At 46.2% G+C, this 20,176-nt stretch overlaps 1 protein-coding gene across 1 annotated transcript; it reads left to right on the top strand.

Moving 5' to 3' along the window:
• The first annotated feature begins 9,035 nt into the window (after positions 1-9,035).
• Positions 9,036-11,294, top strand: LOC139835852 (uncharacterized). Its single transcript, XM_071825736.1, has 2 exons — positions 9,036-9,749; positions 9,864-11,294. The coding sequence occupies exons 1-2, from the start codon at positions 9,036-9,038 to the stop codon at positions 11,292-11,294; spliced, it is 2,145 nt and encodes a 714-aa protein (XP_071681837.1).
• The last annotated feature ends 8,882 nt before the right edge of the window (positions 11,295-20,176 follow it).

Below are 20,176 nucleotides of genomic sequence, written 5' to 3' on the forward strand. Positions count from 1 at the left end.
TAAGCAAACAACTAAGAACTAGGGTTTATCTTAAACGTGGTCTAAAGCAACTAGGGGGCGTCCTGGGCACTTATATAGGCGTCCGGGACAAGTTCTGGTCGAAAAGATACAAAGAAAACCGACCCAGAATAGATCTGGTCGAGACAGACTCGGACTCGTCCGGTCTGGAATCCGGTTGACCGGGCTGTGGGCCGGGTCGTCCGGTCTGTGGTCCGGTTCAACCGGGCGGCAACCGGATCGGCCGGTCTGTGGTCCGGTCAACCGGGCGGCAACCGGGAAGTTGCGAGGTTTTCCGGTTTTCACCCGGTACGATAAATCCCGTCCGGTTGGCGCCCGGTCGACCGGGCCAGGGACCGGGTCGGCCGGTCTGGCGGCCGGTCGGACCGGGTGCTGGACCCGCCTGGACTTCTTCTTCTCCTCTCGTGCATGCCTCCCGCTCCTCCCTCGCGCGTTCATGAGATATCTTCATGTCCAGCTCCATGTCCAGCTTCACGGCCATCTTGACTTCCGTCTTCATGTCCAGCTGCTCCTCTCCTCCTCGTGCGATGCTCGTCTCTTCTTGATACCTGATGATACATAGGTAATAGGACTTAGGCAGTATAAAGTTCTCATCAATCAAAGTACCGTTGAGAAACAAGTTCACCTATTGTTTAAGTAGCTTCGCACGAGCCCTTGTAATTGGTCCAATCCGAACTTCATCGGACTTGAGCTTCACAGCAGGTTCATCTTCAGCTTGTAATGACGGAGGTGGCATTGAGGTAGGGATGTCCTCATCACTTAATGCCACCTTTATAACTACCCATTTACGCAGTAGTGTTTGGTGTAATCAAAGCATCCATCCGGTGTAGGTGATTAACATGATCTCATGGTCGAAGGATTAAGTTACTATGCATATTAAAGCTTGAAGCATAAATAACTAAATGACTTGATCATATGCTACGCTTACTATGAGTGTATGTCCATCACATCATTCACCTAATGATATGACCTTGTTATTAATAACATCCTATGTTCATGATCAGCAAACCATGATCATCTATTAATCAACAAGCTAGTTAAATGAGAGGCTTACTAGGGACTCTGGTTGTTTACACAACACACATGTATTAATGTTTCCGGTTAATACAATTATGGCATGGGGTGTAAACATTTATCATGAAAACTAAGATATAACAATAACTACTTTATTATTGCCTCTCGGGCATATCTCCAACAGTCTCCCACTTGCACTAGAGTCAGTAATCTAGTTTACATTTGTAAAGATATAACACCTTGGTCTTCTGGTGCTTATCATGTTTTCTTATGGGAGAGGTTTCAGTCAATGAATCTGACATACTCAGAAACGTATGTATTTTGCAATTCATTTGCGTCTCTACGCATTACTCAGTTTTTCAAATGAGTCGGCATTAATCGTATATGTTTGGTCTTCTGGTGGAACCTTAATTCCGTGGTCTGAAATATGTTACCAATATTGTCACATACAATATAGTTTCATAGTTCTAACAATACCAAAACTACACCAAGTTCTCAAAGAACTCTTTGACTCAAAACACCCTCGGTCATTGTCAAAACAATGAGATACTCTACCTTCTTTTGTAGAATCAGTCACAATATTTAGAACTCATGTAAATAGACTCTTTCTAGCCCATTGTGCTACCTTTTAATGAACACATTTAGCCTAATTGAGATTGAAATTTATTTTATATGTGACCAAACTAATGTCGTTGTAACACCTTACAACGATTTGTTTGCCATTACTCCATATAAAACTATATATATTTATATCCTCGGCTCTGACAATGCACTCAGGGATATTCTTACTGTTGTCCAATGATCATCATATGAATCATTCTGATATATATGCTCATGACACCTTAGAATGCATGACATCTGATTGTGTACATATTATTCGAAATCTAAAATCATTCATGTGTTTTACTCATTGAGTGTCAAATACACGCAAGTCTTGTTTAAACCTCCACATGGAAAAGAACACTTTCTTAATGTTTTCATATTGAACTACTTCAATATTCATTCTATGTACTTTCACTTTAAACTTATTATGCATTTCAATCTATCTTCATAGATCTTGATGCTAAATATGTTTCAGTTCATATTCTTTCATTGAAGTTAATTCTCAATGAAACCTTTTTAATCAAGTATATAATTACATCATTTATAACCAACTATATGTCATCTATATAAAGTATTATAAATATGTCTCAGCACTCCCACTTAATTTCTTGCAAATGCTTCTTCATCGTTTCTGATGAAATCAAAAACTCTTTGACTATTTCATCCGGTGAAGATTCTAACTCCGCGATACTCACTTCATCCAATTGAAGTTCGTATACCTATCTAGTATTTCACGGACTAGCAAAACTCTTGGTTGTATCTTGTATGCACCTTTAATACACACTTCTGTTAAGTAATGTATTTTTCCATCCTACTAGCATATCTCATAAAAGAAATATGTAGCGATTACTAGAATAATCCACATAGACTATAAGCACTGCTACGGAAGATCTAATCTTATTGTAGTCAACTCTCTGAACTTTGTCGTAAACTACTTTTCGACAAGTCGAGCTTCTTCAAAGATATTCCATCCAAGTCCATCAATTTTATAGATCCATTTACTTTCAAAAAGTATTCACCTATCTTGGATTTCATGGCGCATAGCCATTTTAACAGAGTCAGGGCCCATCATAGTTTCTTTGTATGTAGTTGGTTTATCATTGTTCAAAATCAATCCTTTGTTCACAAATCATTTATTTGATCATAAAGTAAACCATACCTACAAGGTTCAATAGGTACTTCGATCTTCATGACTATAACACTTTGTAGACATGGGAGCCATGATTATCGTGGCCGCTTCCAGAACCATTTCTAATGGTGCGCTACTCTGATCATCATGCTCAGGTTCATCAACCTTATCAAGTTCTGTTGTCCTCCCACTCAAATACTTCGCTATAAACAATTTCTTGGAAATAAGAAACATCGACAAACACTTTTGTCTTTGTCTCCATAGTGGAAAGAATTCCCAATCAATTCTCTGGGATAACCAACAAAGACATTCATCCGATTTTGGTTGTAAACTTATTTACTTATGCTATGCATACCAAAATTTAATAAACGACTATTAGGGTTTATACCAAAGCCATAACTCGTATGGTGTCATTTCAACAGATTATAATGATGCACTATTTAGTGTAAAAGCAGTAGTCTCTAAAGCATAATCCACAAAAATATAATGGCGCCATTTTATCTCATCATTAACCCAACAAGGTTTGGATACATCTCTCGGATACTCCATCATCACTATGATACTCCAAGAAACGTGAGTTGTAGAACAATTTTATAACTCTCTTAGATGTTCGCTAAAAACTCGTAATTCAAATATTTCCACCATGATCCAATCATAGATATTTGACTTTTCTATTACGATGATTTCCACTTCATGCTGAAATTTATTTGAACCCATTCAAATGCTTCAAACTTCTTCCTTATTGAATAAATATATCCTTATATATACACTCAATTCATTGTTGGAAGTTTTTATGAAGTAGAAGAATCTCCCGCACACAACTATGCTCAGTGAACCACATACATCATCATGTATGTTTCCACTAAGTTAGTTGCCCGTTCAACTCTTGACCTATGAATGGTATTTCAGTCATTTTCTTTAGAAAAGATTTGCAAGCGCCAAACGATTCAAAAATCAAATGACTCCGAAAATCCATTTGCATGGAGTTTCTTCATGCGTTCCTTTCTAACATGACCTAAATGGCGGTTCCACAAATAAGTGGAATTCAAATCATTTGCCTTATGGAATTTTAGCGCAAGTGTTATGCATGTGTGTTTCACCATTAAGATTTATAATAAGTTATCCATCGACATGGAGTAAGGTCATAACCTTTAACAACTCATTGTTTTTATTTGACCAGAGCTAAATAACAATTATTAAGTTCTTTATTATATATCTGAAGGGCTAGGTAGAATGCCAACGATGAACATAATAACACTTTATTTTGTCCAAACGTGCATTATTACCACATTCCTTATCAGTCACTTAGGCCATTGTATTCTTGTATTGCGTTGTGTTGTATGACATCTCATACCAACCAATATGATACTTATACCCAAGAATTCCATTGTGTGACCAATCAAAGAATACATTTATAACATGTATATCATCTATATACACCTGAGCTAGACTTTCTAGTCTTTTCTTTCTTTCTGCCAAAATATTTTGTAGTTTCTCTTTTAGCTTTCCTCATTCTCAGAAAACACTTCAACATCAATAACTTCTAGGTTTGTTGGTCAAACACCAATAACCTTGAGGTTCTTACCTTGAAGTTGATCATCACATGACAAGTGTTCCGGATTTCACTATTAGTAACCTTTTAATGTGATGAACAGTTTCACTCACAATTTTTATCCATCAAATCATGATGTCTTTCCGAGACCATGTCTGTACATGATAGGCTCGTAAAGTTTTAACCTAAGTATTCGCATGTGTAAATCTGGCTTGCACCCGTTGTATGCACACGTAGAATCTATAACACCTGATCATCACGTGATGCTTTGAAACGACGAGTCTTAGCAACGGTGCATACTAAGGACGATCACTTCATGGATATGCGAATATCGTTAGTGCCCAACTAGTTGGAGGATTGGGACGCCTGGCGTCTTCAACCTTCGTACATTCCCATAAAACTTATGAGTTTATGTAGTCTCACTAGATTATATTCTATCATCTTGCAATAAGGTCTTAGATATCACATATATCTCATACCTTGCTTATTTGTGAAAACAAAATTTCTAGCTCCTTACTTTTCAAACGGATTTGAACTTCAAGTTTCACGGAGACAAGATGATTTTAGGTACTAATTGAAACCATTGCTCTTTGAATCAACAATGTGAGGTTTACTAAAAGTTTGCAATAGGACTTAACCATTTCTTGATTTTTTAACAATACGGTACCAGTCCGTAAATTTTCTTGTCAGACTTAGCAGTATTTCTATCTCAATTACAAGACTAGCGCATGGTAGATAACGGATGCCAATTCTACAAATTAATTCAAAATACTATTCAGACTATGTTCATGATAATTAGTTCATGTTTTAATCTAATTACTAATGAACTCCCACTTAATACAACATCCCTCATAGTTGTTTAGTGGCACACGATCCATATCCACTACACCAAAACCGATCATCACGTGAGATGATGTAGGTTCAATGGTGAACATCAACATGTTGATCATATCATCCATATGACTCTTGTTCAACCTTTCGGTTTCCTGTGTTCCGAGGCCATGACTGTACATGCTAGGCTCGTCAAGCAAACCCAAGTATTTCCGCGTGTGCAACATGGCTTACACCCGTTGTATGTGAAAGTAGAATCTATCACATCCGATCATCATGAGATGCTTCAAAACGACGAACTGTAGCAACTGTGCATACGAGGGGAGAATACTTTATTATCTTGATATTAATGTGAGGGATCATCTTATAATGCTACCGTCGTGATCTAAGCAAGATAAGATGCATAAAGGATTAACATCACATGCAATTCATAATGTGATATGATATGGCCCTTTAGTCTTTGCGCCTTTGATCTTCATCTCCAAAGCACGGACATGATCTCTATCATCAATGGGCATGATCTCCATCATCGTCGGCGTAGCGTCAAGGTCCATGGCGCCGTCTTCATGGTTGTTCACCACATGTAGCAACTATTACAACTACTTTGAAATAATACTACAACATGAAATATAAAGACAACCATAAGGCTCCTGCCGGTTGCCACAATACAATAATGATCATCTCATACATATTCATCATCACATCATGGCCATATCACATCACCAAACCCTGCAAAAACAAGTTAGACGCCTCTAATTTGGTTTGCATATTTTACGTGGTTTAGGGTTTTCGAGTAAGATCCAATCTACCTACGAACATGAACCACAACGGTGATACTAGTGTTATCAATAGAAAGAGTAGATTCAATCTTCACTATGGTGGGAGAGATAGACACCCATAAATCCACTTATGCAATACAAGTTGCATGTCAAGCGTGCAGCAAGTCTCATGAAATGCGGTCATGTAAAGTTAGCCCGGGCCGCTTCATCCCACCATCCCGCAAGATGCAAAGTACACTAACTAAAAACAACAAAAGCATCAACACCCAAAAAAAACTATTGTGTTCTACTCATGCAACCAATCTATGCATAGACACGGCTCTGATACCACTGTTGAGATTCGTAGCATAGAAAGCAAAAAAATTCCTACCGCAAGAACGAATAACAAGCCAAGATCTAATCTAGTAGATGGTAGCAATGAGATCAAGATCATTAGAATAACCCTCGAAGATTCCAAAGCCTACGAGATGAGATCTCGTTGTTGATGTAGTCGATCACTTGCTGCTTTCAAAATCGCGAAGAAGATCTTGACGGTGCCACAATCGGGTAGCACCTCCGCACTCGGTCACACGTACGGTGTTGATGACGACGTCCTTCTCCCCGTTCCAGCGGGAAGTGGATGTAGTAGATCCTCCTCGGAATCGCGCCAGCACGACGGCGTCGTGACGGTGGTGGTGGAGATCTCCGGCAGGGCTTCGCCTAAGCATCGCGGGAGAATAGGGAGGAAGGGAGTGGCTAGGGTTTGGGCGCAGGGTGGTGCTGCGACTTGGGGAGCTAGGGCTGCGACTTGAGGTGCCCTTGGGGTGCCCCTTGGTCCCTTTAAATAGGTGGCCAAGCCCCTTGGGTCGTCCATAAACCTGCCCCCAAGTTTGACTGAGTTCTGATAGGTTTCCGGTTCCGAAAACCTACTCCTACTCGGACTCTTTTGCCAATTCCGAAATTGCATTAAGGAAAGACTTATTATTTTCCCTTAAGGCAACGTGGTTGCACCTATTATGGAACCCTCCGGACTTCCTTAGACATCCCGGGTCGTTCCGGACACTTCCGGAACCTTCCATAATATTTCGGACTATTTTCGGTCCTTCCAAAACCTTCTAGAAGCTCCAGTCAAAACACCGGACTTTTTCCGAACCCCGGAAAATGACTTCCCATATATGAATCTTATTCTTCGACCATTCCGATCCTCCTTGTGATGTCTCGGATCCCATTCGAGACTCCGAACAACATTTGAGCTTCATTCCATATTCCATATCTACTTAAAACGACATCAAACCTTAAGTGTGTCACCCTACGGTTCAAGAACTATGCGGACATGATCGAGACTCCTCTCCGATCAATAACTAATAGCGGGACCTGGAGATCCATAATAGCTCCCACATATTCAACGATGACTTTGTGATCGAAAGAACCATTCACATAAAATAACAATTCCCTTTGTCTCGCGATATTTTACTTATCCGAAGTTTGATCGTCGGTATCTCCATACCTAGTTCAACCTCGTTACCGATAAGTACTCTTTACTCGTACCGTGATACGATATCCCTTGTGAACCAGTCACATGCTTGCAAGCTAATTAGATATCATTTCACCGAGAGGGCCCAGAGTATATCTATCCGTCATTAGGATGGACAAATCCCACTATTGATACAAGTGCCTCAACCCTATACTTTCCGAACACTTAATGCCACCTTTATAACTACCCATTTACGCAGTAGTGTTTGGTGTCATCAAAGCATCCATCCAGTGTAGGTGATTAACATGATCTCATGGTCGAAGGATTAAGTTACTATGCATATTAAAGCTTGAAGCATAAAGAACTAAATGACTTGATCATACGCTACGCTTACTATGGGTGTATGTCCATCACATCATTCACCTAATGATATGACCTTGTTATTAATAACATCATATGTTCATGATCAGGAAATCATGATCATCTATTAATCAACAAGCTATTTAAATGAGAGGCTTACTAGGGACTCTGGTTGTTTACACAACACACATGTATTAATGTTTCAGGTTAATACAATTATAGCATGGGGTGTAAAAAATTATCATGAACACTAAGATATAACAATAACTACTTTATTATTGCCTCTCGGGCATATCTCCAACACTCCGCGCGGCGCCTGGCCTCCTAGCGCTGCTGCTCCTCGCAGCGGAGCCTGGCCTCCTCGCGCCGACGCGTCGCTTCCTCCTCCCGGCGGGCCTGGGCGAACAACTCCCAGGCCTCGGCATCTTCGACCGCCTGTCGGGCCTCCTCCTCCATCGCGGAGGTGCGAATGGCCGCTTGGAGTTGCGGCCACTTCGCTTCCTCCTCCACCGCCGAGATGATGAGGGCGGCGTGGAGGTCGGGGTCCTCTTCGGAGGTCTCCAGCTTGGGCTGCAGCAGCAGCGGCGGCGGTTGCGCCAATGCTGCGCCGCGGGCGGCCTCTCCGATGTGGAGGCTGCCGTTGTTTCCTCCGGCGGCCCGCAGCGCCGGCGGAGGACGGCGGCTGCTGCTGGCCTCCCCGTCGTTGGCTCCGGGAGCGAACCATCGCTTCGGGGCCATGGCGGCGGTTGCGCTCCGGGAGTGTGCACTGGAGTGGGGAGTGGACTGGAGGGACAGATCCCTCCAGTCCACATTTAATAAGACTCCCCGGTCACCGATAGGTGGGCCCAAGGGAGACGAGCAGGCCAGCAGGCGGACGCGACCGGATGCCGCGTGCCATCCGTGGCCACGCAAACCTGGCCCAGATTAGGGCCGAGTTTGCTGTTGAGTAACGTATTGTATAGGTGTAGGTCCCCGTGTTTTCTCAGGGTTGTACCTATAATTGTACATGTGTCCGCCTATATATACATGAGCAGCCGGCCCTATTGGTGCTGTGCAATCTCCAATAACTCTTCTACATGGTATCAAAGACCCTTCGGATCCTGACCTAGCCGCCGCCCCCTTCTCCCTAGGGCGCCGCCGTCCTCCACCTCCCCAACCCTAGCCGCCGCCCCCTCCTCCTAGGGCGCCGCCGGCCTCCACCTCCTCCAACCCTAGCCGCCGCCCACTCCTCCCTAGGGCGCCGCTGGCCTCCATCTCCCACCACCGCTTCCGCCCACCATCACCACCACTTCCGCCATGGATCACTTCGACTTCTCCGCCTCCGGCTTCTCCTCCGGCTCCGGCAGCAGCAACCCCTTCGCCGGCCCCTCCGTCGCCGTCATCCGCGACATCCCCATCGCCGAGCACGTGCCGGTGAAGCTCTCCACCACCGCTGCCAACTTCTTCCCGTGGAAGACGTACTTCGGGCTCCTCTTCCGCGAGTATGATCTCCTCGATCACGTCGACGGCACCATCGACCTCCTCGCCATGCCGCACGACCCCGAGTGGCTCGCCATCGACGCCACCATCATCCGCTGGTTCTACCAGACCATCTCCAACGACATCTTCCGCACCGTCGTCCACGACGGCGACTCCGTCCACACGGTCTGGGCCAAGATCACCGGCCTCTTCACCGACAACAGAATCCAGTGGGTCACCTTCCTCCAGCAGGAGTTCTTTGGCACCCACCAGAATGACCTGTCTCTCGACGACTACGCCCTCAAGCGGAAGAGCCTCTCCGACGAGCTCCGTGACTTGGAGTTCCCGATCGATGACAAGATCATGCTCTCCACCCTGTCGGCGGGTCTCGGCGAGGATCTCAGCAACGCCGCCTCCAACCTCACGTTCCTCACCACGCCCACCTTCGAGCAGGCCGTGGCCTACCTACGCCTCGAGGAGCGCCGCCTCAAGCACCTTCGGGCTCGGGCGGCCGACACTGCCTTCATCGCCGGCTTCTCCCGCGATGCCCAGGCCCCCGCGCCACACGCCCCTGCACCTCGTCCCATGGGACCACCGCCGGGCTTCCCCGCCGCCGGCCAGCCTCCCGGTCCGACCGGGCTGTGGACCAGCCAGCCCGGTCACCAGGCCGGTCCGACCGGATCATGGATCGGCCACGCCGGCGCCCAGGCTGGCCAGACCGGGCCCTGGACCGGCCAGACGGCGCCTTCTGGCGGTGGTCGCCGCGGCCGTCGTCGCCGTGGCGGTGGTGGCAACGGCGGCGGCAATGCTGGTGCCAACGCCTCCGCGCCTCGTCCACCTCAGCACACCGCCCCTCCGCCATGGACCGCCGGTCACAATCCATGGACCGGGGTCATTCACGCCTACTTCATGCCCGTGCCGCGCGCCCCCTACCCCGGCATCATGGGGCCGTGCCCAGCCACTCACCAGGCGTTCTACGCGGCTCCCCAGCCCGCCCCGGCCTATGCCGCCCCACCAGGCGCGACCCCGTGGGATCCCGCGCTCTTGAACGCCCTCCAGAGCGCACCCTCCGCCGGGGCGTATGGTGGCGGTGGCGACTGGTTCATGGACACCGGTGCTTCCACGCATATGGCTGCGCACCCAGGTAACCTCTCATTTTCTACACCCGCTTCCAGTTCCTCTCGCATCATCGTTGGCAACGGTCATGCTCTTTCCATTACTCACACTGGTTCTGTCTCTTTTCCTTCTACTTCCACTCCTCTCTCTCTCCATAATGTTCTTGTTTCTCCTGACTTGATTAAAAATCTTGTTTCCGTTAAGTCCTTCTGTCGTGAAAATCCTGTGACTGTGGAATTTGACGCTTTTGGTTTCTCTGTCAAGGATGGTCGTACCCGGATGCTCCTCCACCGATGTGACAGCCCCGGCGATCTCTACCCCGTTGGCACGGCCTCCACCACCACCGGCCGTCCACTCGTCCTCTCCGCCGGTGTCGACCTTTGGCACGCCCGTCTTGGCCATCCTAGCTCCGCCACTCTGCGTCAAATAATGCAAGGCTTCTCCTTTACTTGTAATAAAACAGATGCCCACTCTTGTGAAGCATGTCGTCTAGGCAAACATGTTCGCCTTCCTTTTAGTTCCTCCTCCACAGTTGCGTCTTTTCCTTTTCAACTTATTCATAGTGATGTTTGGACCTCGCCGGTTCTGAGTAATTCTGGTTATAACTATTATCTTGTGATTCTTGATGATTACTCGCATTTTGTATGGACTTTTCCACTTCGCCGTAAATCAGATGTTGCCGCCACCCTCATCGCCTTCTTCGCCTTTGTCTCCACTCAGTTCGGTCACCCCATCCACGCCTTACAAACCGACAACGGCAAGGAGTTCGACAACATCACCATTCGCTCACTTCTCGCCACCCACGGTGTCGTCTTCCGCCTAACGTGTCCATACACTTCCTCACAGAACGGCCGTGCCGAACGGATGCTTCGTACCCTCAACGACTGTGTTCCCACCCTTCTGTTCCACGCCTCCATGCCCCCGCGATTCTGGCCGGATGCCCTTGCCACGACGACTCTCCTCGTCAACATCCGCCCGTGACGTGTGCGTTGGTCCTACACGCCGCATCATCTCCTCTATGGTGCGCCGCCCGCCTATGATGACCTTCGCATCTTCGGCTGCCGGTGTTATCCTAACACTGCTACCACCGCCGCGCATAAGCTTGCGCCGCGCTCTCTCCCTTGTGTGTTTCTCGGCTACCCCGCCAACACAAAGGGCTACCGCTGTTACGACCCGGTCTCCCATCGTGTCCTCACCTCCCGGCACGTGTACTCTGACGAGTTGGTTTCCCGTTTCAGCAGGGACTCATGGCGACACCTCTGACGACGCCCCCGGCACCCGTTGGCCCACCTGCGGCCGCGCGCCGATGACTGACCGCGGCGGCCCCCACTGCGTCGGCCCCGCCTGGTCCCTCGGCATCCCCGTCACCCGTGGCGCCCACGGCGCCCCGTCGCCCGCACCCACGACGCCCGAGGCGCCCACGCGCCCCGTCGCCCGCACCCACGACGCCCGAGGCGCCCACAGCGCCGCCGTCGCACACCCGCGACGCCGAGGCACCCCCGGCGCCCCGTCGCCCGCGACGCCCGAGGCGCCATCGCCCGCGACGTCCCCTTCGGCCGCCTCTTCGTCGTCCGCCTCGTCGCCCGCCTCGCCACCCGTCGCTGCGGCACCCGAGCCTATGCTCACCCGCGCCCGTGCGGGCGTGCGGCGGCCGTCTACATGCTACCCCGCCGACCGCATGCGTCGCGCGGCGTCTCCGTCTCACCGCGTCGCTTCCGGGCCAGCGGCAACATCATCTTGCCGCACGACGGCGGCGCACCTTTCACCGGGCGACCCGGCCAAGACCCGGTCCGACCGGCCCCACGACCGACCGACCTGGCGCGCCGTCCGGCGCGCCGCCCGGTTCTCCACCCGGCCTGCCGCCCGGCTGGCCGCCCGGTTCACCGCCCGGTCTGCCGCCCGGCCAGACCGCCCCCCGGCCGGCCGACCCGGTCAGACCGGCTCCGCGACCGGTCCGGTGGCTGCTCCTTCGCCGGTGCCCACCTCAGCTCGCGCTGCCTTGCGCGACCCGCATTGGCGCGCCGCTATGCAGGAGGAGTACGACGCACTGCAGCGCAATGGGACTTGGGAGCTCGTTCCCCGGCCCCCTCGCGCCAACGTCATCACCGGCAAATGGGTCTTCAAGCACAAGCTCGGCTCCGACGGTACTCTCGAGCGCTACAAGGCGCGCTGGGTTGTGCGCGGCTTTCGGCAGCGCGCTTGCGTCGACTTCACGGATACGTTTGCCCCGGTTGTCAAACCGGGCACGATCCGCACGGTGTTGCACCTCGCCGCGTCTCGCGCGTGGCCAGTGCATCAGATGGACGTCTCCAACGCCTTCCTTCATGGCCATCTGCAGGAGCAGGTGTACTGTCAGCAGCCCATCGGCTTCGTCGACACCGAGCGCCCCGATGACGTGTGCTTGCTTTCTCGGTCCCTGTATGGACTGAAGCAGGCGCCCCGCGCCTGGTACCAGCGCATCGCCGGCTTCCTGCATCAGCTTGGATTCCGCTCCACGCGCTCCGATGCGTCGCTGTTCGTCTACCGAACCGGCAACGATATGGCATACCTGCTACTGTACATCGACGACATCATCCTGACGGCCTCCACCGCTGGTCTTCTTCGACAGCTCACCGACAGTCTTCGCGCTGAGTTCGCGTTGAAGGATCTTGGCCCGCTCCACTACTTCCTCGGCATCGAGGTTGTCTGGCGTGCGGACGGGTTCTTCCTCCATCAGCGGAAGTATGCCCACGAGCTTCTCGAGCGTGCATGGATTCTTAACTGCAACCCTGCGCCTACTCCTGTCGACACGAAGGCCAAGCTCTCCGCCAGTGATGGGTCGCTAGCGTTGATACGTCTCAAACGTATCTATAATTTCTTATGTTCCATGCTACTTTATTGATGATACTCACATGTTTTATACATACTTTATGTCATATTTATGCATTTTCCGGCACTAACCTATTGACGAGATGCCAAAGAGCCAGTTGCTGTTTTCTGCTGTTTTTGGTTTCAGAAATCCTAGTAAGGAAATATTCTCGGAATTGGACGAAATCAACGCCCAGGGTCTTATTTTTCCACGAAGCTTCCAGAAGTCCGAAAGGGAAACGAAATGGGGCGACGAGGCGCCGCCACACCAGGGCCGCGCGCACAAGGGTGGGGCCGCGCCGCCCTGTTGTGTGGGGCCCTCGTGTCGCCCCTAAACCTACCCTTCCGCATACTTAAAGCCTTCACCGCGAAAACCCCAGTACCGAGAGCCACGATACGGAAAACCTTCCAGAGACGCCGCCGCCGCCAATCCCATCTCGGGGGATTCAGGAGATCGCCTCCGGCACCCTGCCGGAGAGGGGAATCATCTCCCGGAGGACTCTTCATCGCCATGATCGCCTCCGGATTGATGTGTGAGTAGTTCACCCCTGGACTATGGCTCCATAGCAGTAGCTAGATGGTTGTCTTCTCCTCATGTGCTATCATTGTTCGATCTTGTGAGCTGCCTAAGATGATCAAGATCATCTATTTGTAATGCTACATGTTGCGTTTGTTGGGATCCGATGAATATGGAATACTATGTTATGTTGATTATCAATATATCATATATGTGTTGTTTATGATCTTGCATGCTCTCCGTTGCTAGTAGAGGCTCTGGCCAAGTTGATACTTGTAACTCCAAGAGGGAGTACTTATGCTCGATAGTGGGTTCATGCCTCCATTTAATATGGGACAGTGACAGAAAGTTCTAAGGTTGTGGATGTGCTGTTGCCACTAGGGATAAAACATCAATGCTTTGTCTAAGGATATTTGTGTTGATTACATTACGCACCATACTTAATGCAATTGTCTGTTGTTTGCAACTTAATACTGGAAGGGGTTCGGATGATAACCTGAAGGTGGACTTTTTAGGCATAGATGCATGCTGGATAGCGGTCTATGTACTTTGTCGTAATGCCCAATTGAATTTCACTTTACTCATCATGATATGTATGTGCATTGTCATGCCCTCTCTATTTGTCAATTGCCCAACTGTAATTTGTTCACCCAACATGCTAATTCTTATCGGAGAGACACCACTAGTGAACTGTGGACCCCGGTCCATTCTTTTACATCGAATACAATCTACTGCAATACTTGTTCTTACTATTCTTTGCAAACATCATCTTCCACACTATACATCTAATCCTTTGTTACAGCAAGCCGGTGAGATTGACAACCTCACTGTTAAGTTGGGGCAAAGTACTTGGATTGTGTTGTGCAGGTTCCACGTTGGCGCCGGAATCCCTGGTGTTGCGCCGCACTACACTCCGCCACCATCAACCTTCAACGTGCTTCTTGGCTCCTACTGGTTCGATAACCTTGGTTTCTTACTGAGGGAAAACTTGTTGCTGTACGCATCACACCTTCCTCTTGGGGTTCCCAACGGACGTGTGTCTTACACTCCATCAAGCATTTTTTCTGGCGCCGTTGCCGGGGAGATCAAGACACGCTGCAAGGGGAATCTCCCACTTCCAATCTCTTTACTTTGTTTTTGTCTTGCTTTACTTTATTTTATTTACTGCTTTGTTTGCTTTCTTATTATCAAAATACAAAAAAAAATTAGTTACTTGCTTTACTTTATTTACTATCTTGTTTGCGTTCTCTATATCAAAAACACAAAAAAATTTGTTACTTGCATTTACTTTATTTAGTTTGCTTTATTTATTACTGTTAAAATGGGTACTCCTGAGAACACTAAGTTGTGTGATTTCATTAGTTAGGCTTAATGGAAAATACAAAAATATTAGAGATCTTTATAGTATTTATCTTGAGTTAGGACATGAGGTGTTTGAAGAGAAAATTAAAAAACCCATGGAACTTTGTCTGCAAAATAGTTGTAGCAATGTTATTAGCATGAACTCTTTGAACACTATTATTGCTAATGCTATGGAAGAATTTAAGCTTGGGGAAGCTGGTTTTGATGAGCATGATATTTTTAGTCCCCCAAGCATGGAGGAGAAAATTTACTTTGATGATACTTTGCCTCCCATTTATGATGATTATAATGATAGTGGTATTTTGGTGCCACCTACTATGGAGGATAAAGTTTATTATGATCACAATATGCCTCCTACATTTGATGATTATGGTGATGAGAATAATAATGATAGGTACTTTGTTGAATTTGCTCCCACTACAATTAATAAGAATGACTACGCTTATGTTGGGAGTAGTAATTATTTTATGCATGAGACTCATGATAAGAAATCTTTATGTGATAGTTATATTGTTGAGTTTGTTCATGATGCTACTGGAAATTATTATGAGAGAGAAAAATATGGTTGTAAAAATTTTCATGTTACTAAAACACCTCTCTACATGCTGAAAATTTTGAAGTTACTCATATTTTATCTTCCTATGCTTGTCACTTTGTTCTTCATGAATTTATTTGTGTACAAGATTCCTTTTCATAGGAAGTGGGTTAGACTTAAAATTGTTTTTTATTTGCTTTTGATGCTCTCTTTTGCTTCAACTCTTATTTCTTGCGAGTGCATCATTAAAATTACTGAGCCCATCTTAATGGCTATAAAGAAAGCACTTCTTGGGAGATAACCCATGTCTTTATTTTACTACAGCAATTTTTGTTTTATATTTGTGTCTTGGAAGTTGTTACTACTGTAGCAACCTCTCCTTATCTTTATTTTATTGCATTGTTATCCAAGTAAAGTCTTTGATAGTAGAGTTGATACTAGATTTGGATTACTGCGCAGAAACAGAATTCTTACTGTCACGAAATTGAGTAGCCCCGTCTGTAGGTAACTCAGAAAAATCTGCCAATTTACGTGCGTAATCCTCAGATATGTACGCAACTTTCATTCAATCTGAGCAAGTTAAGTGCCCCAGAAAATTCGTCTTTACGTACTGTTCTGTTTTGACAGATTCTGCCTTTTATTTCGCATTGCCTGTTTTGCTATGTTTGATGGATTTCTTTGTTCCATTAACTTTCAGTAGCTTTGTGCAATGTCCAGAAGTGTTAAGAATGATTATGTCACCTCTGAATATGTGAATTTTTGATTATGCACTAACCCTCTAATGAGTTTGTTTTGAGTTTGGTGTGGAGGAAGTTTTCAAGGATCAAGAGAGGAGAATGATACAATATGATCAAGGAGAGTGAAAACTCTAAGCTTGGGGATGCCCCCGTGGTTCATCCCTGCATATTTCAAGAAGACTCAAGCATCTAAGCTTGGGGATGCCCAAGGCATCCCCTTCTTCATCGATAACTTATCAGGTCACCTCTAGTGAAACTATATTTTTATTCCGTCATATCTTATGCGCTTTACTTGGAGCGTCTTTATGTTCTTGTTTTCGTTTTGTTTGAATAAAATTGGATCCTAGCATTCATTGTGTGGGAGAGAGACACGCTCCGATGTTGCTTATGAACACATGTGTTCTTAGCTTTATTCTTAATGTTCATGGCGAAAGTTGAAACTGTTTCGTTAATTGTTATATGGTTGGAAACAGAAAATGCTACATGTGATAATTGGTATAATGTCTTGAATAATTTGATACTTGGCAATTGTTGTGCTCATGTTTAAGCTCTTGCATCATGTACTTTGCACCTATTAGTGAAGAAATACTGTAGGGCTTGTTAAAGTTTGGTTTGCATAATTGGTCTCTCTAAGTCTAGATATTTTCTGGCGAGGGTTTGAACAACAAGGAAGACAGTGTAGAGTCTTATAATGCTTGCAATATGTTCTTATGTAAGTTTGGCTGTACCGGTTCATACTTGTGTTTGCTTCAAACAACCTTGCTAGCCTAAGCCTTGTATTGAGAGGGATTACTTCTCGTGCATCCAAAATCCTTGAGCCAAAAACTATGCCATTTGTGTCCACCATACCTACCTACTACATGGTATTTTTCCGCCATTCCAAAGTAAATTGCTTGAGTGCTACCTTTAAAATTCCATTCTTTGTCTTTGCAATATATAGCTCATGGGAAAAATAGCTAAAAAACTATTGTGGTATTGAATATGTACTTATGTGTTCTATCTCTTAATAAGTTGCTTGTTGAGCGATAACCATGTTCCTGGGGACGCCATCAACTATTTACCTTTGTTGAATATCATGTGAGTTGCTATGCATGTTCGTCTTGTCTGAAGTAAGGGTGATTTATCATGATCAAATGGTTTGAGTATGCATATTGTTAGAGAAGAACATTGGGCCGCTAACTAAAGCCATGTCCATGGTGGAAGTTTCAGTTTGGACAACAAACCTCAATCTCTTATGAGAATATTATCTATTGTTGAATGCTTATGCATTAAAGAGGAGTCCATTATCTGTTGTCTATGTTGTCCCGGTATGGATGTCTAAGTTGAGAATAATCAAAAGCGAGGAATCCAATGCGAACTTTCTCCTTAGACCTTTGTACAGGCGGCATAGAGGTACCCCTTTGTGACACTTGGTTAAAACATATGTTATGCAATGATAATCCATGTAAATCCAAGATAATTAGGACAAGGTGCGGGCACTATTGGTAATCTATGCATGAGGCTTGCAACTTATAAGATATATTATAGATTAGACATATGCTTTATTACTACCGTTGACAAAATTGTTTCTGTGTTTTCAAAATAAAAGCTCCAGCACAAATATAGCAATCCATGCTTCCCTCTGCGAAGGGCCATTCTTTTACTTTTATGTTGAGTCAGTTTACCTACTTCTTTCTATCTTAGAAGAAAACACTTGTGTCAACTGTGTGCATTGATTCTTACATGTTTACCTATTGCACTTGTTATATTACTTTATGTTGACAACTATCCATGAGATATACATGTTACAAGTTGAAAGCAACTGCTGAAACTTATATCTTCCTTTGTGTTGCTTCAATGCTTTTACTTTGAATCTATTGCTTTATGAGTTAACTCTTATGCAAGACTTATTAATGCTTGTCTTGAAAGTACTATTCATGAAAAGTCTTTGATATATGATTCAGTTGTTTACTCATTGCTTTTACCATTGCTTCGAATCGCTGCATTCATTACATGTGCTTACAATAGTATTGATCAAGATTATGATAGCATGTCACTTCAGAAATTATCTTTGTTATCGTTTACCTACTCGAGGACGAGTAGGAACTAAGCTTGGGGATGCTTGATACGTCTCAAACGTATCTATAATTTCTTATGTTCCATGCTACTTTATTGATGATACTCACATGTTTTATACATACTTTATGTCATATTTATGCATTTTCCGGCACTAACCTATTGACGAGATGCCGAAGAGCCAGCTGCTGTTTTCTGCTGTTTTTGGTTTCAGAAATCCTAGTAAGGAAATATTCTCGGAATTGGACGAAATCAACGCCCAGGGTCTTATTTTTCCACGAAGCTTCCAGAAGTCCAAAAGGGAAATGAAGTGGGGCGACGAGGCGCCGCCACACCAGGGCCGCGCGGCCAAGGGTGGGGCCGCGCCGCCCTGTTGTGTGGGGCCCTCGTGTCGCCCCTAAACCTACCCTTCCGCCTACTTAAAGCCTTCATCGCGAGAACCCCAGTACCGAGAGCTACGATACGGAAAACCTTCCAGAGACGCCGCCGCCGCCAATCCCATCTCGGGGGATTCAGGAGATCGCCTCCGGCACCCTGCCGAAGAGGGGAATCATCTCCCGGAGGACTCTTCATCGCCATGATCGCCTCCGGATTGATGTGTGAGTAGTTCACCCCTGGACTATGGGTCCATAGCAGTAGCTAGATGATCGTCTTCTCCTCATGTGCTATCATTGTTCGATCTTGTGAGCTGCCTAACATGATCAAGATCATCTATTTGTAGTACTACATGTTGCGTTTGTTGGGATCCGATGAATATGGAATACTATGTTATGTTGATTATCAATCTATCATATATGTGTTGTTTATGATCTTGCATGCTCTCCGTTGCTAGTAGAGGCTCTGACCAAGTTGATACTTGTAACTCCAAGAGGGAGTACTTATGCTCGATAGTGGGTTCATGCCTCCATTTAATGCAGGACGATGTGAGAAAGTTCTAAGGTTGTGGATGTGCTGTTGCCACTAGGGATAAAACATCAATGCTTTGTCTAAGGATATTTGTGTTGATTATATTACGCACCATACTTAATGCAATTGTCTGTTGTTTGCAACTTAATACTGGAAGAGGTTCGGATGATAACCTGAAGGTGGACTTTTTAGGCATAGATGCATGCTGGATAGCGGTCTATGTACTTTGTCGTAATGCCCAATTGAATTTCACTTTACTCATCATGATATGTATGTGCATTGTCATGCCCTCTCTATTTGTCCATTGCCCAACTGTAATTTGTTCACCCAACATGCTAATTCTTATCGGAGAGACACCACTAGTGAACTGTAGACCCCGGTCCATTCTTTTACATCGAATACAATCTACTGCAATACTTGTTCTTACTGTTCTTTGCAAACATCATCTTCCACACTATACATCTAATCATTTGTTACAGCAAACCGGTGAGATTGACAACCTCACTGTTAAGTTGGGGCAAAGTACTTGGATTTTGTTGTGCAGGTTCCACGTTGGCGCCGGAATCCCTGGTGTTGCGCCGCACTACACTCCGCCACCATCAACCTTCAACGTGCTTCTTGGTTCCTACTGGTTCAATAACCTTGGTTTCTTATTGAGGGAAAACTTGCTGCTGTACGCATCACACCTTCCTCTTGGGGTTCCCAACGGACGTGTGTCTTACACGCCATCAAGCGTCTGACGCGCCGTTCTACCGCTCCATCGTCGGTGCTCTTCAGTACTTGACGTTGACGTGGCCGGAGCTCCAGTATGTCGTATAGCAGGTGTGCTTGCACATGCATGCTCCTCGGGATGCTCATTGGGCCGCGGTGAAGCGGATTCTCCGCTACGTATGTGGTACCATGG

The sequence above is a fragment of the Lolium perenne genome, chromosome 2 (genome assembly GCF_019359855.2).
Source record: "Lolium perenne isolate Kyuss_39 chromosome 2, Kyuss_2.0, whole genome shotgun sequence".
Taxonomy (NCBI): domain Eukaryota; kingdom Viridiplantae; phylum Streptophyta; class Magnoliopsida; order Poales; family Poaceae; genus Lolium; species Lolium perenne.